Source organism: Malus domestica, chromosome 11 (assembly GCF_042453785.1).
Source record: "Malus domestica chromosome 11, GDT2T_hap1".
NCBI lineage: Eukaryota > Viridiplantae > Streptophyta > Magnoliopsida > Rosales > Rosaceae > Malus > Malus domestica.
Window position 1 is genome coordinate 31399449 of NC_091671.1, and position 20477 is coordinate 31419925.

The 20477-nt window shown below is 34.8% G+C and overlaps 1 protein-coding gene and 1 long non-coding RNA gene across 3 annotated transcripts; one reads left to right on the forward strand and one right to left on the reverse strand.

Moving 5' to 3' along the window:
• The first annotated feature begins 8032 nt into the window (after window positions 1–8032).
• Window positions 8033–17092, forward strand: LOC103430113 (gibberellin 2-beta-dioxygenase 8-like). Of its 2 annotated transcripts, none has more exons than XM_029088940.2 (4): window positions 8033–8189; window positions 9490–9964; window positions 15846–16167; window positions 16731–17092. In XM_029088940.2, exons 2-4 carry the CDS (start codon window positions 9507–9509, stop codon window positions 16962–16964), a joined length of 1014 nt encoding a protein of 337 aa, XP_028944773.1. In that variant the 5' UTR covers window positions 8033–8189; window positions 9490–9506; the 3' UTR covers window positions 16965–17092. The 2 variants fall into 2 exon arrangements, with proteins under 2 accessions (XP_028944773.1, XP_028944774.1); XM_029088941.2 differs by having other exon boundaries at window positions 8041–8189; window positions 9446–9964.
• A 1197-nt stretch (window positions 17093–18289) lies between these two features.
• On the reverse strand, window positions 18290–19365 carry LOC108172807 (uncharacterized). Its single transcript, XR_001789382.3, has 3 exons — window positions 19125–19365; window positions 18874–19057; window positions 18290–18786 (listed from the first exon to the last, which is right to left on the reverse strand). It is a non-coding gene; the product is annotated as an uncharacterized lncRNA (long non-coding RNA).
• Window positions 19366–20477: the final 1112 nt, after the last annotated feature.

The window sequence follows — 20477 nt, forward strand, 5'->3', positions numbered from 1 at the left end:
CGGGGTTACAAGCTTCACAAAAAAAAAATTGGACAAAAATGCTTTTTTTTTTTTGAATAAACGATATTATCTACACTAAGGGGGATGGGGAATGGGCTTAGCCTTACAATGGGCTAGCAATAATGTGATTCAATCAGTTACTTATTAAATATTATTTTCTCTATTCTTAATGTAAATTCAATAGAATGTAGATGGAAATTGAAAGACCGATTTTATTATGTGAATTCATCTGTTTTGATTGATTTGTGAGGGGTTTTTTCTAGCATGATCTAAGATTATTCATTTACTTCAAATATTTTGCTTTCCTTTTGTCAATTCATGCATATAAATACATTTAAAACGTGTAAGTCACACGTAGCACGCCGTAATTAAAAAAATGCATTCTGTACGCGCATGAGTGCATGAAGGCTAGTATAATATTAAAAACTTGAATGTAATAATTTGAAGCAATAATTTTATGCAATGTTTTCTAGGCTTCTAGTCTTCAAAACTATCATGTGAGTAAAATAAGGAATCATTTGTGATATGAAAGTTTTAATTTATTACTATTAAAATATAATATTAGTTAAAGTAATGAGTTTATTTAACATTTATTATCTCTATTTTCCTCAAAAGTAGTCTTAATATTCAAAGTTTTCATTTGCTAAGTGGAATATGACAATTAAAAATCATAAAATAGACCAAAATGATTATTAATTTTAAGCTTGAAGAACCAAAACTCTCCCTATGCTAAAGCCTAGGAGAGCCTTATACTTGGCTCTGCCAGTAGCTGGTGGCTTCGCTATGACAATCCACTATTCTAGAGGTCGGGAAGACTTACAGAGGCCTTTTAGCCTCCCTCTGGCTACAATCGTGTGATTCACCAACGCCAAAAATTGAACCTGGAATGTGCCGTGTGGAATACGGATCTGGAATTCGTCTCTATTCACTAGACCACCCCATGGTGGTTGTCCATTTTGAACCTCTGAAAGACAACACTTCTAAATTTCTAATTCTACCTATGTGCGTGTGTGACTCGTTGTTTTGTTTAATAACGTCTCTAAGTGGTGGCCCTTAAGTTCAGCAAGCATGGATAGGATTTATCCAGTTGACATGGGTCTAGGTGGCCTCCATATAAAACGAGGGACAAAGAAACAAAGGAACCCTAGTTAGAAAAAGAAAAGACTTATTTTTTGCAGTACGCTTGCAACTCAACTTTAATCTTTTTTTTTTCTTGGAATAAAAATATCGTCACTTTATACTTTAAAATCCAATTTTCGCTCCATTACAGAGAAATTCCGTCGATTTAGTCAAAACGTTGTCAAATATGCTGAGGTGGAAGAAACATTGCTTATGTAGCATCTATTTGACAAAAAACTAAAGGATATTTTGATCAAATCGACAAATCTCCCTCCTCCTTCCTAAAGAACTCACGAATTTGAGTCCCAAAATTCGTAGAAAGCAGACATAAAATTCAGACAGCAACTCCAAAATTGGACGGCTACGGGAAACCGGATCTGAATGTCAGCCTCCACCATCGAGAAATTGGTCGGTCGTTTCAAGTTTAATTGATTCTAAATAGTTTTTGGATTGAATATTTCCTAAGTATAGCATACAAGTATTTATAGGAAAGATTACCATAATTGATTCCTATAATTGATACATATCTAGGTAATCATTCCACCATATTTGCTAAAAGCAACGCTGATTAGATGCTAATCCAAGGAAATATCTTGGATAATTGTTAACTTTCTCAACACTCCCCTTAAAGTTGGAGAGTGAATGTCATAAACATCTAACTTGCCTAACAAAGAACAAAAGCGTTGCCTAATAACGCCTTAATAAAAAAAGTCTGCTAAATGCGATGTGGATGGAACGAAACCGGTAACAATCTTTCCTTCTATAATCTTATCTCAAACAAAATGGCAATCAATCTCGTTGTGTCTTGTCCATTCATAAAACACGGGATTGGCAGTAATATGGAAGGCCGTTTGGTTATCACAAAAAGGGTGGCTAGCCCTTGATTTTAATCCATAAATCATGACACAAACTTGGCAGCGATGCTATTTCACAACACGTTGCTGCCATAGACTGATACTCTGCTTCGGCTAATGATAGAGACACTATTTTCTGGCATTTTCTCTTCCATGAGACAAGCTAGTTTTCTATAAACACACAATAACTTGTGGTGGATCGTCGAGTAGGACAACCTGGACTGAGATTAGTGCCCTTCGGTATGAGATATATGAATGTGAATTTTAAATTGAAACCAAATTTAAATATATCCATGCTAACTTGAATTGTACCCATGCCATGTTGAAATGTACCAATATTGACTAAAAACATACTGATGCCAAATTGATATGTACCAATACTAATATGAAATGTACTCATGCCAACTTGAAATGTACCAACATATAAACTAGAAATGTACTATGCCAAATTAATAGGTACCGATGCTGATTTGAAATGTACTCATGCTAACTTGAAAAGTACCAACATATCGGCTAGAAACGTACCAATACTAAATTGAAACGTACATAATACCATCTATCACTAAAATCTATTTTCCAAATGTACCATGGTACAAATACTTAAGAAATATATGACTAACAAAGGAGGACGGAAGAGTATTGATTGACCGAGCAAAGAAATGACACAAGTGTATATCACGTTAGAAGTTGAAATAGATCAATTTGATATGTTTTTATCATTTTTAAACAAACTTCTACTAGATTGTAGGAAATTTGGATAATTATAATTTTTTTTTAAATTGGTACATCAGATAAAACTTCACATGTGTAAGTTTATCTTACATTGCCGGTCCCAAACCTAGATAAAGAATGAGGGGGAGGGCGTTAGGTAGTCAACAGCCGGCACTCATATCTTACGTTGAATCCTTATGATAATGAATCTTGAACAAAATTACGCTAAAGCTAGGTCGTCACCCGTAAGTGACACGCTATATGGCTCGAGCACAGTGATAAGTGAGTAAGGGTCGCTATATCTCCATTGACGCCTGAATGCAGTGTTAAATGAGCAAGGGGGCCATAGAAGTTTCTTTTTGAACGACTCCACTCAAAGTTGTTTGGAAGCATATACTCCTATCAATTTTACACAGGACACGCAAAAGAAGTACTTTGACCTTATTAGACGGGGGAAGGTAAAGAAGCTAGGACATGAGGGTAGAGTTTAAGAGAGTAGAATGCGTTTAGGAACGTGAAATATAGGAACCTTAACGGGAAAATCCATGGAAGTAGTGGAAGTTATGGTAAGGAGAATGATAAGCATTATGTGCCTACAAGAAACTAAGTGGGTTGGTTTTAAGGCAAAGGATCTCGAAAACTCATGTTTTAAACATTGGTATTCAAGCACAAATAGAATGAGAAATGGTGTTGGCATCATCATGGACAAGACATTGACACAAGATGTTGTAAATGTTAAGAGGGTCGGAGATAGAATTATGGCAATCAAGATTGAAATAGGACAAGAACTCATCAATGTGATTAGTGCGTACGCACCTCAAGTAGGATTGGATACGAGTTTGAAGGAGAAATTTTAGGAAGACCTTGGAGACTAGGTGCAAGGAATAGCTCAGACGGAGAAGGTATTTATAGGAGGAGATTTAAATGGACATGTAGGCAAGGAGACGGACAACTATAGAGGTTTTCATGGTGGTCATGGTTTTGGGAAGAGAAACGAGGATAGGAAAGCCATCTTGGATTTTGCAATGTCATACAATCTCTTCTTAGCCAACACCTTCTTTAAGAAGAGAGAATAACATGTGATCACCTATAAGTGCGGGTCGTCAAAAACACAAATAGATTTTCTTCTAATGAGGAAGAGGGATCATATAACTTGTAAGGATTGCAAAGGTAGAGAGCTTGGCTAATCAACATCTCTCGTTGGTGATGGATATACCTATCAAAAGAGAGAGAAAACAAAACAAGACCTTGAAGTGCCCAAGGACTAGATGGTGGAATCTAAAAGGAGAAAAACAAGCCATCTTTAAAGAGAAAGTAATCACCCAATTTGTTTGGGATAGAGAGAGGGAAGCTAGCCAAATGCGGGATTCCATGGCTAGTTGTATTCGAAAAGCAGCAAAAGGGGTATTAAGAGAGTCCAAGGGTTTTGCTCCACACCAAAATGAATCTTGGTGGTGGAAGGAGGAGGTACAGACAAAGGTTTAGGCTAAAAAGGAATATTGTAAAACCTTATATAAGGATAAGACCGATGAAAACGGTGAAAGGTATAGAAAACTGTGAGAGAAGTTAAGCTAATGGCTTTTGACGATATGTATAAGTGACTAGACACCAAAGAGGGAGAGTTGGATATCTATAAACTAGCTAGAGAAAGGGAAAAGAAGACAAGGGACCTAAATCAAGTGAGGTGCATTAAGGATGAGAATGGAAAGGTTCTTGTTACAGAGAACACGGTAAACGACAGATGGATAAGTTATTTTCATTATCTTTTCAATGAAGGACATGAAATGAGTACTTCTTTAGGGGAGTTGAGTAACTCAGAAGAGTGTAGAAACTACTCATTTTACCGCCGAATTAGGAAGAAATAAGTGGTTGTAGCATTGAAAAAGATGAAGGATAGAAAAGTAGTGGGCCCAAATGATATAATGATTGAAGTATGGAAAGTCTTGGGAGAGACGAGTATAACATGGCTCACAGACATTTTCAATAGGATTTTGAAAATGAAGAAGATGCCAAATGAGTGGCGAAAGAGCACTTAGATGCTTATCTACAAGAATTAGGGCGACATACAAAATTGCATGAACTATAGGGGTGCGTTTGTTGCACTAGACTATCTCAGACTGGACTAGCTTCAGAGGCTAAGTTAGACTGGTTTAGACTAGACTATGCTGGATTGACTTAGTGAAGCGTTTGGTGCAGTGTCGGACTAAAAAAAGGATAACAACAAATTCTAATATTATATTTTTTCATTCATATTTTATTATTATTTTATATTATTTAATACATATTTAGTAATATTTTATTACAACCACAGTTTATTTCTTTTTTCATTCTGGAAACCTCCTATCTCCATTCCTAATTTTTTTTTTCCTCTGATCTTCCTTTTTCTTCCTAATTTTGCTCCGACCCTCTCCCTCTCTTCATCCTTTTCTTTTCCTTTCCACTCTCTCCTCCCTCAAAACAGCGTCATTCATCACCCCCCTTTTGTTCTTTTTTTTCCCTTTCCTTTTCTTTGATATTGTGATTCCTCTAAATTATTTATGGCACCACAAATTCTGATTTCCCAACTTCAAATCCCACGGAAAATTGAAATCGTGCAGAGGCTCATTTATGCAACGCCATGGATTTCACAACCACTCTGTTTCTCGCCCCTCCTCTGATTTTCTTAGAAAATCTCTTAATTTTCTGGGAAAAATGAAGAATTTTTCTATTGAGTTTGTTGTTGTTATCGAATTGATTTTGTTTTTCTTCAAATTTTGGTGGTTGGATGTTGAGAATTAGGCGATGAGTGTGGTGGTTTCAGATTTGGGTATAGGTGGCTAGAGTTGCAGAGAAGCAGACGACTTGCAGCGTGAAGACGATGCAGCGTGCAAACTTTGTATGCAGCTTTAGAGATGGGATTAGCAATCCTATATGTTTTGGGCGGCGTAACTAAGAACTAGTAGTGAAGGACTTAGTCAGCACGAGTCCGACTTAGTCCCATTAAACTTAATCCTTGTTCCAACCAAACACGGATTAGAAATCCCAGCTAAGCCAATCCAGTTCAGTGAAGCTTAGTGAGGGCAAACAAACACCCTCTAGGGGTATTAAGTTAATGAGTCATACAATGAAGCTCTAGGATAGAATAATTGAGCATAGACTGATGCAAGAGATACGGGTCTCGGACTACCAATTCGGGTTCATGCCAGAGCGCTTAACCATGAAAGCAATCTATCTCTTACCAAGATCGATGGAAAGATATAAAGATATGAAAAAGGATTTGCACATGGTCTTTATAGATTTGGAAAAGGCTTATGATAGGGTCCCAAGAGATATTCTTTGGAGGATTTTAGAGAAGAAAGGAGTATGAGTAGCATATATCCAAGCTATAAAAGATATGTATGATGGAGCAAAAACTGTCATAAGAACTCACAATGGACAAACTGAAAGCTCCCCTATAACTATAGGGTTACATCAAGGCTCATCTTTAAGTCCTTACCTTTTTGCATTGATAATTGATGAGTTAACGGGATATATTCAAAATGATATTCCTTGGTGTATGTTTTTCGCAGACGATTTAGTGTTGATAGATGAAACTCGGGAAGGAATAAATGCGAAACTTAACCTTTGGAGAGAAGTGTTGGAATCTAAAGGTCTTTGCCTAAGCCGGTCAAAGACAGAGTATATGAAGTGCAAGTTCAGTGCAAACGGGAGGCTCAAATGAGTTAGGGGTGAGAATTGGAGATCAGGAAGTGCCAAAGAACGACCGATTTCGTTACATAGGATCTATCTTGCAAAAGAACGAAGAGTTGGATGAAGACCTCAACCATAGAATACAAGCTGGATCGATGAAGTGGAAGAGTGCATCCGGTATGTTGTGTGACCGTCGTAAGCTCAAGGGAAAATTTTATAGGACGGCAATGCTTTATGGAATGGAATGTTGGGTAGTGAAGTATTAACACGTACATAAAATGGATGTAGCGGAGATGAGAATGTTTCGTTGGATGTGTGGGCACACGAGAAAATATAAGATTAGGAATGAGGATATCTGAAGTAAAGTAGGAGTAGCCGAAATTAAAGTAAAGATGAAAGAAAATCAGTTACGATGGTTTGGACATGTGAAACGAGGGCCTACTGACGCATTTAAATCTAAACGCCCAAAATTCTTCAAATTATCTCATATCTCGAAACACTGTAGAAAAGAACTGTTGCAGTATTGGACTCTTCTGCAACTGTTAATTAGAAACTGTTAAAAGGAAAAAAAGACAAACTGAAGTTGATATAAGGTGGGGGCCCTGACTAAGATGTTTGGATAAAAAGGCATGTTTGGATTCAATCAAGCTTTTCTAGTTCAGCTCCGATGTTAAATCACAACTACATTTGAGATATACAGAAAAGTATGGCTTGATAAATTAATGTGTTAGATTAAATTTATAAATTATGTAATGTGTTACAATAAAAAATAAACACGTTAATTAAAATTTAAGTGATAATTCAACTCAACAACCGCATTTTATCATTTATAAAATATGATTTAAATAGATGATTTATTTAGCATTACCCTATTATAATATCAAAAGATGGATTTGTAGCACCTATTTTTTGTCAAAGAGATGGCTAAGAGATTGGCAAACCTTAATTATTTGGCTCTATTGTGACAGGTAGACTTGGATGGTTGGATTGCATTTGGATTTCGAATTTGTAGATTGTAAAATAAATTATTATTTGTCATTAGTAACTAACACTTAAGCGTAAGTATTTTTTTATTTGTAAGTGAGAGTTTTGAATTTCGACTATTATAAATAATGAGTTCGATACGTAATTATAAAAATAACTTACATGTGATTTAGAACAAATTCGCAGCCTCCTATATACAGTTGTATAAAAAAAGTACTGAATGATCATTTTAATTTTATAATTTCCACTAGAAATTCCAGTTAACTAATTAAGAATGAGCCCTACCATTGTATGTGAGACCTGCCTTCATATTTTTTATCAAGCAAAATAATTCTTAGACTAAAGGGAGAGAAGGGTTTGAACTCAAACGAAATGAGTTAAAAATGAAAATCTTATCAACCAAGACAATGCACCACTTAACATACACACATGATATATATATATATATATATATATATATATATTAGTGTTAGCTTTATGTGTCAAAACAAGTAAAATTCTGAAAATTTGTTTTATAGAAAGAAAATAAAAATTCTGTAAAGTCACCAGATGTTCAAGGCTTAATTGCACTTTCAAAACATGATCATATTATCTATACATTTTGTAAGTTAACATATTCAAACGCGTCTTATCCATTTCAGCCATAGATTCCTAATCAACACACTACTACTAATCACTCCACCTAAGCTGTTGTCAATTCTATTCCAAACTTCATGGTGTAGATCACTATATATTTCTCTTCGTAATGTCCTGGAATCCTAGAATTTTCTGTCATATTTAGTCAATTTCGAAGTATTACTTTTCAAGAATGATTTAATTTGGAGCTCTGAGGAGAACATCAGAAGGTTACAGGTAATCGGGTGCACTTATTGATCATTACGGTTCATTTAGTTATTGCACAAAAAGAATGATAAAAACAGGAAAAGTCCGCACACCTGTTTTCACTTTCTATGCATTCCTGTTTATCTTGGTCTCTTCAACCCTAGTCTTAGGGTTTCATCATCCATCTTCCTAAAATCGTCTGCAAGAGAAATGGAAACATGAAGATCATAGTTATGTGCAGGTAGTTGAATCTAATTTTCAACTGACCCGCCGAAAATAAAAAATTGAAGCTAATAAATTTGTTAGCTTCGCCGGTTAAGCTGGTGGATGGATAAGTTCAGCAGACCCGTACATATATAACTATTTTCCACACACACACACACTTATAAATTTAGGTATTCTTTCAATGATCATTGTTGTAAAAACCACTCTAGTATGAAACCAATAAATCCCTCAATTAAATTGCTATCATTTTAATAAATAAGAATAAGCACGTTTATTAATGATTAAGTAATAAACCAATCATTAATATTCATGTCTTTTAGTTTTCAAAATTTTGTCTATAAATTTAGTCTCCCTAACCTTACCTCACATATTAATTTGTTATTCCTAAAAGTAGATGTCTTAGTGATTACAAATTTATCTTAATGGGTTTAAAGTATGTGTGTGTGTATATACATATATATCGCCATGTGTGTGTATATCATATATATAGCCAACAAATGGCAATATGCAGGAGACTAGTGTTTAACAGTTTTTTGGGTATTTGATGAACGCACAAATGGTTATAGGCATAATTTGATATGAAAATTGGTGTGCTTATACACATAATTTGTCTGACCAATTTTGTTTCTATCTAGCTTGATAATCCTTGAAAGAACTAAATAAATTTTAACGTTTCCGATCATTAAATTGCATTGTGGAGTAACCTTATAACTGCAGCATTTGTTAAAAATAAAAAAAAAATAAAAAAAATCCTTTATTCTTTTGGAAATTCAACTGTATAATGTTACGCTTTCCTATGTGATGGTATATATACTTGACGCTATATATTGTGAACACAAAGGTAATATAGGATTGTAAAAGTTGTGGATGGTGCTGCTTTTCTACGATACAAGCGATATCAGAAGACATAAGAAAGAGTGTGTGCTCTTAATATATAACTGAGCTATAAATCATTTGCTTGTGTTTCATATTAAATGTTAAGTTTGTGCATATGGCTTAATTTCATAATGTTTCTAATTTCGTGGGATATATTCAATTAATTACATCCTTCATATTCTTAGGGTTCAAATATTGCAAATTCTGAGGGTTTAAAAGCATGTTTCAGATTCCAAGGCAGTACTAATGGATTTCGAACCTCCATTCCAACAAACCTGGAAGGCAATACTCTTACAGAATTCCAGCCATGAAGCATTATTAAAAAGTCATGATTATGACAAGCTTTCTCTTGCTGAGGAATGTGAGCTGCCTCTGATAGATCTTAGCCATCTAAATTTGGGTCACCTAGAGAGAGACAAGTGTATGAATGATATCGCTCAAGCTGCAAACCAATGGGGTTTCTTCCAAGTTGTGAATCATGGAGTTTCACAAAAAGTTATAAAGAGCATGCAATATGAGCAAAAGAGGCTATTTCACATGCCCTTTGCAGAAAAGGTTGAAAAGAATTTCTTGAATTTATCCAGCAACTGTTACCGCTGGGGAAATCCACAAGCTACTTGTTTGAGGCAGTTCTTATGGTCAGAAGCATTTCATATATCACTCAATGAAATTCCAACAATGAATGATCTTCACAAGAGTCTCAAGTACGTACTTTTCCTATTTCACCTTTAAAATTTTCTTTTCACCTTAATACATTCTGAAAAGAAAAAGGAACAAAAATATATGATAATATATTTGTTAATTAATTAGCTAGGCTTATGACTACAAGAAACACAATAGCAGTGTAGATGGTTACTTAAATTTCCGAGAATGAAGATGACGTGGATAATGTAAGAATGGTACTTTGTTTATGTATAGAATAAGCATATACCCTTGATAATGATATCTTGTTAAAATTAAGAAAGCAACTCATGCTTTTAAAATTGTCGACTAATATGCATTTAGTTACAAGAAGTTTCATACAAAGATTAACATGTTGTAACTAAATAGTCACTTTCTAGTAGTCATCATACACTTTGAAGCTTGAACTATAAATCTTAAGTTTACTTCTATGATTAAGGATTTTTATTAGGTCCCATGAGATTGTCACTTAAAAGGAGTCATTTGCAAATGCCTTTTACATATCTTTGCAATAATCATATAGTGCATTTCTTATCTCTCATATCCAATTAATGTTTTGTAGTACATTCTTTCTCGTTTGCCTCAAATCCCTTGAAATAAAAAATCACTCCCTTAAAATTAGTTTAAACGATTTAATATATATCATGTACGTATACATAAACGCTTTATAAAAACCAAGTAGACGATGTATATATTTAGATTCATATGCTTTTAGTAGGTATATTTATATTCATTTTTACAATGCTACATGTCGTAACAATTAACATGGGAAGTTTTGGATTAACCTATTGGAAAATATAGGACAGATGATCTTGGTTTTTATCAAGTAACAACCATACCGATTGAATTAAATTTTAATACGACATTATCGCAATGTTTTATTTATTGATATATTATAATATATGTGAAAGACATAATTGATATACCGTGAATGTAGAATATGAAATTAATAAATTGCTTATAACACGAGTCATTTGCTTAACATACCAGTGGAACTATTACACATAAAAACTCTTAGTCTTGAAGGACCTAAAAGCATACGCATTGCCAATTGGACCATATATTTTCATTGGTTAGTAAAATTAGTTATTTTTAGCAATATTATTGAACTCTAAACTAAACTTCTTGCGTGAGTATTTTTCTAAGATTTCATAATATCTACATTTGCAAGACACCAGTGACCAAGGAAAATTAGAAAAATCCCAACCCCTACTGCAGCATATCTACTGTTATGTTTGTGGTCTTTGTGGTGGATTTGTATCGTGGTGCTTGCACTATAGTATGGAGGTGCTTCTATTTGTGGTAATCTTGGGAGTTTAATTTTATGTATTTTTGTGTGAATTATCTTCAGATCAATGTATTGGTGTCATGCCCTGATCCTGACGTACGTCCAGGATCGACACTTAACGTCACCAAGTACCTGTATATCTAACATACCCCGCCTTTGGGATATGGACAAAGCACAACTCAAGATTCGAATTGCGTAGTAATATTTTGTTTACTTTATGGCTGCATCTAACTTTTTTGTTAGACTGCCTACGTACCCTTCAATGGGATCAAGCCATTCGTAGTTCACCATTTGTTAAACTCTAAACTTTTTGTAAAACACTTCCTAGCAAAAAACGTAGAGTACCACACTACACATCAACCATAAGCCAAACAAGAGTTGTCATCTTGCCATTCAAACACACATACGCTTTCCAACACCATTCCACAATCACGTCAATTAATAACTCATACAATACACCAAAATGCAAGGCTAGAGCGATACAGTTCGGCTGAAGCCTACATCTATGAAGCTTTCTCAATTTATATCGAATCCAACGAATCAACGAAGTCAAGGATGTGATTTTGAACCACTCAACGAAATCCAACAACATCAAGTTTTAGACCACTCAACGAAACCAAAATACTAAGTGGGATTTCGGACCACTCAATGGAATTGCGGAGTAGAAGGGATTCCGGACTTCTCAACGGAATCCGAGTGGATACAATTCCTGACCACTTAACAGAATTGCGGAGTACAATGGATATTAGACCACTCAACGAAATTGCGGAGTACAATGGATATCGGACCACTCAACGAAATTCCAAAGCAGGATACGATTTTGGACCACTCAACGGAATCCAGACGGAGCAGGGAACCGGACCACTAAATGGAACCTAGTTTCGGACCACTCAATGGAATCGAGCAGAAGTCCAAGAAACATAAAAATTGCTCGAAGAAACAAGACATGAATCAAGTTACTCAATTCACGAAGGCTCAACGAAATGAAACAAGCACAAGTACTAAATTTAGAACGAATCAAAGAAGTAAGAAATGAAACGATATTGAAGCAATGAATCCCCATGACAATAGGTTAACGGTCCATTGATAGCCTTCACATTTAACAAACAATCCAACATGCATTTCAAATAACATTTCACAAATATTCCCAATGCGCAAGTCAAATCACATTTCATAATAATAGATCGATGGCTAATTATTAAAAATCACATTTTAATAAAAATCACATTTATAAAACCAAGTCATATCCAAAAAGGATACTAAAATACAAAATCAGGGTAATAACCATATCACATATAGTAAAGTCACTCATCGAGATAGGTCCGCAAAGCCTCACTGAGTCTCTAGTAATACTAATTTTAGAACTTAAGGACGGTTACAAACATCTAGATCAAAGTCAACCCCAGTAATTCAATTCATCAAGATCTAAATGTTGGATTTCCGATCTGTCAGTTCCTAATGTCTTGAAATATTACGTACTATAATGTACTAAAGTTTTGTGCTGATCCAACGGTCGGATCGTCGATTTATATAATGATCAAGTGGTGTACCATAATGAAACTAGGAAATGAAATTTAACTTTAAAACATCGTCAGCCCACTGGCCACACACTGCCGCATGTGCCAGTTTTCGACGAATGGAAACTTAATTTTCCGACAAACTCCAAAAATTATCAAATTTCACAGATTTGTAGAACACAACAAGGGGAAGAACTTTTTATACTTGGGCCGAAGTCCAATTCACCTGGAAAATAACTGAAATTGACCTCGATTCGTCAGAACCCTAGAAATGGGTGTTCTTGATTCGACTCCAAAACAAGCTTCGACGCCTCAACCAACTTATGGGCATTGTTCCTGAGGTTGAAAGGAGTTGATTGATGGTCGTAATTGACTGTAATACTTTCAGGAATGGTGAATCACCGCCATAGACCTCTCGACACCACTGACGCTATTCTTCGAGAAAATGAAGTCAATCCTTGTCGAGTTTGGGTGAAAATGGAAAAAGGATTGATTGGATTCGAAGTGACGATCAATATGGCACTGGTACCATCATCAACGATGGCCATAATAGGGAGATATGGTTAGGTTGAGTCGGCAGGTCGAAGGGGGTCTGGGTTTGGCTGGTTCGCCCTCCCCTCATTTCCCTCATTTCTCTCCTTTCTGATTTGCTAGTTTCTCCCCTCCTATCCCTCTTTTCTCTTATCTTTTTCCCAACTTAGCAGTACATGTGGCACCTAGATTGCTGCTCTAGCAAATTTGGAGCCTTCTAGATTAGTGTTTAATTACTATTTTACCTCTGCATTTAACAACTAATATCTCCTTCGTTAAAACTCTGTTTCACGAACGGTTTTCGCCTACACACTTGTGAACTCGAGCTCTATCCAAATATGTAAATAAAAATGACAAAACATATAGGAATTAAATACGTCCTCGAAAAGTCCGTTTAGTTCATTAAGGGCGTTTTCATCCTTTTACTTATCGAAAAAAAAAACTATATGCCGTAATTATAAACGCATCAAAACTAAGAATACGAAATATGTAATTTTAAATAGTGAAATCCAGGGAAGGGATTTCACAATTGGTCATTGGAGAATATATAGACTCATATGATATCATGTGAGAGGGCTAGAAAAAAAGAAGAATAGTATTTAGAAAATTACTAACCAAAATACGATAATATATATCCAAAGTAATTAAAAGTTAAAGTTAGCATCTCATCAACAATCTTATCAATTTAAAATAATCATAACTATTCTAGACGAGTTTTCATATTTTGAAACTATTCCATGATGTCATCTATACTATTGAAAGAATTAGTAAACTCATTAAGGATAATAAAAATTTACAAATCCTAGTACTCAAAGTAAGAGATAGAGCAGAGTAGAGTAGAAACATATAAAAGTTTATAGAAAATAATAGAGTTTTACCAACCTTATTGTTTGCTTATTCAATAGATTTAGAATTGGGAATGGTAAAATACATATGAAATTTCAAAAGAAGAGGGGGAATCGTTAGCAATGCAACATGAAAGAGATTAGATTGTGAAGGAAGAATTTTTTTTTTAAAATTAAAACTGAATGATGGGTTTTAATTTATAGGTTATGAGTCCTTCTCTCTTAAGGTCCTCATTTGAGGACTTGTGAGGACTAAATGCGTAATAGCAACAAGATTATATTAGTTTAGATTCAATAGCTAAAAATATTTGGCAACTTAAAACAAAACAAAAAATTGATTTTTCCTTTGGTTCATAGATTTTAAGTTGGTTTTGGTTTATTAAGTTGTTAAATATTTCAAGCCTTTAAATTTAAACTAATATAATCTTGTGACTAATATGCATTTAGGCCTCACAAGTCTTCAAAATGAGAACTTTAGGAGAGCAGTACTGATAAAATATACTTAATTCTGCGATAGAAGGACAATGTGTTGGAATGAAAAAAGAGAGAACGCTTGAATTTGTTTGAAGCATTGCCTAATAAAAGGGTTTGCAAAGCAATAGAACTAGGTGTATACTAATCTTATTTTTTTCAAATTCATGTTAGGTCTGGATCATCTTGATCCCTTTATACCTCCGCCAGTGAAGAAACATATCATTAACTGGGAATGAGGACTTTTTGTTAGCTATATAGCCTATACGTGGATGGATAAAGTACGTTTTTTTTAGAATCCATCTGCATTATATGGATAGGGATTGTAGGGTAAAGAGCACCTGAATATGTCGCATTTCGTACTTGAAGGGAGACATGTTGTCATTTGTCAATCCAGCAGGGGGACGTCTAACCCTACTACGTTCTTGCAGGCAGGCACCATCCATTGCCTGGCCTGCCACATGCATGGATCAGTCGTTATCACGTGATTACCACATATGCATAACATGCATGAATGTCTTTGGCCCGACAGGCTTTGGGTAGATTTCAATAGAGGTCATTCACAAATTCGAATATTCATACTTTACTTAGCTTGAGAAATACAATATTTGTGGTAATTTTAATCGGGTATGCAAGCGAAGTAAAGTACGAATGTTTGTACTTTATGTTGCTTGCATAACCTATTTGCCATTCACAAATATTTTAAACCCGTGTTTTTGTTACTGTGGTAATTTCATCCAAAAATATTTTAAATATGTGTTTGTTTTATTGATTGACATCATGGATTTTGTCAGTGTGATAGAGCTAGCGTCACCTGCTAAAAAAAATTCATATGTTTCTCAACCGTAACTATATCACATGAGCTAACAAAATCACGTGAAAATGCTGTGCTCCTACCCCAAGTATTTTGTCGCCACAATATGCTTATGATCATAGACTAGTAAATTATTTATGGTCCGTTTGATAATCATTTTAATTTTTATTTGAAAACATGTTTGGTAACTGTTTTTAGTTTTTTTTTAAAAGAAAATTGAAAATCAAAACCAAACTATATAAATTTTGAAAGCTCAAAAAAATATCTCTCAGTTTTTTGTTTCTGTTCATTGGAATAAAAATTGAAAACATTAACCAAAAGTTTTTGGTTTTTAGTTGTCAAAAAAGCAAAAAATGTAGATGAAATGGTTATCAAATGACCTTAGTTTATTATTTCACCCAATTTTTATTCCATGTTTGGTTAATTACCGTCTTATAGGTCAACAATTGAAGCATTCGTGAAGATGGTATCTGGTTTGGCTAAAAGCTTAGCTGAAATTCTGGCACAGCCTTTGGGTGTCAAATCGATTTACTTTGAAGAGAATTGCCCACCAAGAAGTAGTTATCTTCGACTGAATAGATACGCTCCACGTCCGTTTCCTTCGCAAGTGTTTGGCCTCGTCTCGCACACTGATACCGATTTCCTAACTATAGTTCACCAGGACCAAGTAGGAGGTCTGGAAATATTTAAAGATGGAAGATGGATGGCAGTTAAACCTAATCCTGAAGCTCTCATTGTCAACATTGGGGACTTGTTTGAGGTAATATTCATATATCTTTAAGTTATATTGTTCAAATTATACTTTGTATAACTTAAGAGGGGTAAAAGTTTCAGTTTTAGTAGGGTTTTTACAAGGATGATTGTTGAAGGATATTAAAAACTAAATGATGTGATTGTTGATAATTGAATTATTATTTAAATGTTGATTTTAACATGTTTATGTTTTATTGGTGGCACATCATTTAGTTTGCAAATTTAATTTAAAATTTTAGTTTCTCTAGCTTTACCCTTACTTTTATTATAAAAAAAAAAGAATATATAACTGTATAATCGGATTTTAGATATTGGGATTAGGGTTTGACTCAATTTTTTTTTTTTAAAGTTAAATAGGAACTTTGATATATATTAAAATTCAACATATCAAGATCTTGCTTTGCGCAAATTAGAATGTTTTTCGAATATATATATGGGTATTTCTCATACATATTGGGGAAATAGTATCATAAATAGGTACTACATATGTTCCAATTCCAGCTTCAAAAAATATCTCTTGGAAAACATATACCCTAATATATGTGTATTCGTATGTGTCATATAACGCAGGCCTTGAGCAATGGCATATACAAGAGCATCAAACACCGAGTGGTTACCGGACAAGAAGTTGAGAGGTTTTCTGTGGCATATTTCTACTGCCCCTCCTACGATGTAGTGGTCCGAAGCTGCGGTGATGAACCATCAACTTATAGGCAGTTCACTTTGAGGGAGTATAAACTCCAAACTCAAATTGATGTTCAGGAAACTGGTGAGAAAGTAGGGCTCCCAAGATTTCTCCTTTGAAAAACATATCTCAAAGCTGATGGTGATTAAAATTATATATATATATTATCTTTCTACTTGATATATGTAAAAGAGGACAATAATCATAAAATGACAAAGTATGGTATGTGATGTGAACCATTTTTTTCTTTCTTTTATCTTTTATATATAAAGCCAACAGCCCCTTTTGGGGACAGCTTCACCAAATATAACATAAAAAGGCCTATTAAATATTATTTTTTCTATTTTTAAACATGTTCAAAACATTTTAAAAAGCACATAACGCCGGTGATAAAAAGGCCTTTCGCGAGCGTACAATAATGTGATTCAATCAGTTGTTTGTTAAATATTATTTTCTCTATTTTTAATGTAAATTCAATAGAATGTAGATGGAAATTGAAAGACCGATTTTATTATGTGGATTCAGCTACTTTGATTGGTTTATGAGAGATTTCTTCTAGCATTGTCTAATATTATTCATTTAGTCCAAATATTTGACTTTCTTTTTATCATAAAAAAATAAAAATATTGAAGCAATTCACGCATATAAATACATTTAAAATGTGTAAGTCGAGCGTAACACACAGTGATTCAAAAAATACTTTTGCACGCGCGTAAGCACGTGCATGAAGGCTAGTTCATTAATAAATGTCAGCTGTCTTCCTGTTGAATTTGAAGATCTTCTCATCCTTCTCTAACAAAATGAAACTAATTAACTCAATGAATTTTCCTAGAGATAATCTTTTTTATTTTATATTTTATTATCATTCAAAGATCATTTCTAAGAAAATTCATTTGAGTTGAAGACTGTTTAGTCATCCATATGAATCAAAGAAATTATTAGTTCATTATGACGATGATACTTGTTACCGTAAATATCAATTTATTCGACACATATGAATGACCATTACAAAAAAAAAAAAACACATTAATTACCAGACGAAGAAAGTCGTCGGCTAAAATGAAAAATTCGTCGCCATAAATCTTAATCGAGGGACATTTGTTGAAAAAGAGTAATCGGGTAAAACTCGTCGTGCGATGACTTAAACAACGGATGAACAAATTCGTCGATTAAGTGGTGGTTTGACCGACGAAATGCGCTGTTGGGCGATAGTGTGTTTAACCAACGAAATATATATACCTCGTCCACTAGAACATAATTAAATAATGGGGTGAGCTTATCCCGACGGAAGGGTCGTCAAGTAAAAGAAGGTTTTGAGCGATAACAGCTCCATTGGCCAAGTCTATAAAACTTGGAATAAATTTAAAAGAATAAAAAAAATTAATAAATACAAAAATAGAAAGAAAAAAATATATATATGAAATTATAATATTTAAAAAAAATATTGTAAAAATGAAAAATATTATTTACAGCAAAAAAACAATTGTTCGTACAATTATAATATAGAAAAATTAAAAAAAGGAAATAGCAAACTAGTGTGCTAGGGGGTCCCGTGATTGCTGAGGCGGCTCTTAGGACGGCTCCTGATACTGCTGCTAGGGGGCTTCTGGTATGGCTGCACAAGCTCGGGTATCCCAGAAGTTGACTAAGACTGGGATATGGCAAGGAAGTATACAAGCACACTAATTCCTTTTGGCGCACCAGCTCCATATCCATATGCTGAAGTCTGGAATCAGTCTCGATCGATGGAGTAGAGCTGGATGAAGAAGAAGACCCGACTTCCCAAACCCGACATACTCCTAGGTTGCAAACTTTCTTGCCCTTCCTTCGTCCAACCTCGTCCATCAGCATCTGGAGAGACACCTCCGGCTCAAGTGTCAGCTCCTCTATAGGCATGTCTAGATGCTACTAGGAAAGGTTGGAAAGTTACTTGTCCTTCTTCTGTACCATATAAACAAGGGATATCAATATTAAGTTAAACCATAATTATTGTAATGAAAATTATAATTGAAAAATAAGAGTAAATACTTATATAAACTCCGTCTGTGACCTCGTTGCTATAATTCACATGCGTCTCCACCCAAACCACAACTTCTGGGAACTTCTCCCTAGTTTCCCGTCATTCCTCGACCCGGTAAGATAGGGGTCGAGAACTAGAGTGGTGATCTTACAACTTCTTGTCCTGATTTCCTTTATTTGTCGTCGATTTTTTCTGTTTATTACAAAAATATAGTTTAACTTAAGTAAAAAACAATATAAATTAAATTAAATTTGATTACCTGATACTTTTCACTCTCAAAATGAGTACACAGCCACTCCCACATGGCACCTTCTCCACAATCTCCTTGGGTAGTTTTGCCAGCGCTGCCTAAGGCGTTAGACAAGTCTTGTAGTACTTGTGCAGCTCATACTTGGATTCCTTGTACCAGCCGCTTCACTCATGTTTGATGTAATCGACACAACCTTTATCCTGCTTGTTCCAGTCGAAGTTGGATTGCAATTTCTAAAAAAAAAGTAAAATAAAATAAAATAAAAGAAAGGTAGTTTAAAACCACATAAAATAAATTAAAGAAAAAATAATATTAAATTAAGCAAGTAATAGTACACTTACCAAAACCTGGAGGTTTATCTCCTTACAAAACTCACCCCTAGGCTTAATCCATGATTCGGCGTCCATGGGGCATTTGTTGCAGATGAGGGGCACTGCAGTCATGAGTCAACAAACTGTTAACATTGGCACTCGCTCGACGGTGGTTAGGGATGTATACAATCCGAATCCTTTATTGCGTGGTCCGGGTGATTCGGTTCGTCTTCAAGCCCTAACAAATGCCTCGAGCCTTTTACTCCTCAGTACGTAGGGAGGTGTCCTTCCTCCTCCACTCCCTCCACGGGCATCGATTTGGTCTCTACCCTATCCTGGGAAGGGTGGAAAGTGACCAAGGCGGATGGTGGGGGCGGTTAGTGGCGACGACTGCTGTGGAGTTGCCTAGCAGTTTAGGCTACCTGGGCAATGTCACAGACGAAAGCACGTCGGCGGCTGACTCGGTAGTAGTGGCACTGGCGATTGACCGCTCACTCTGAGCAGAGGTGGAAGCAGAACAGCGACCATTGGTGACCATCAGTTCTGATGCATTGGATTCTCACTCTCATTTGGTACTTCATTGTCCTCTTTAAACTTGTGTTACTCAAATTCCCTTTTGGTGATTGGATTTGTAATTTGAAATATGTGAGGGATTGTTGGAATTTTAATTAGGTATTTCAAAATACAACTCCTCATTGATCATGTTAATAACTTAGTATCATTCTTAATGATTTCTTTTAATCTGAGTTTCAATTTTGTTTGCAAACCAAAACTGACGCGTTAAAAGGGTTATAATGTTAGGGCTTTAACTAAATTTTGTCTTTAAAGATGCCACTGATTAACTCATTATTGGGCAATTATATAGTAACATTTTCCTCATTCAATTTGTAATTATATGTCTAATATTTAATTACCCATTATCCTATATAAAATCCCCTTTACGTTGTGGCAAATATATAGACCATTTTTTTTATTTCTTATATTTGTTTTCATCTATTTCTCTTTCTTTAAAATTCTCTCATTTCCTGTCTATGGATTCCTCATTCTTTCA

Coding starts and splice junctions, on each gene's coding strand:
- LOC103430113 (XM_029088940.2), top strand. CDS start 9,507: ATGGATTTCGAACCTCCATTCCAACAAACCTGGAAGGCAATACTCTTA. Junction 9,965..15,845: donor GATCTTCACAAGAGTCTCAA/GTACGTACTTTT, acceptor ACCGTCTTATAG/GTCAACAATTGAAGCATTCG. Junction 16,168..16,730: donor ACATTGGGGACTTGTTTGAG/GTAATATTCATA, acceptor CATATAACGCAG/GCCTTGAGCAATGGCATATA.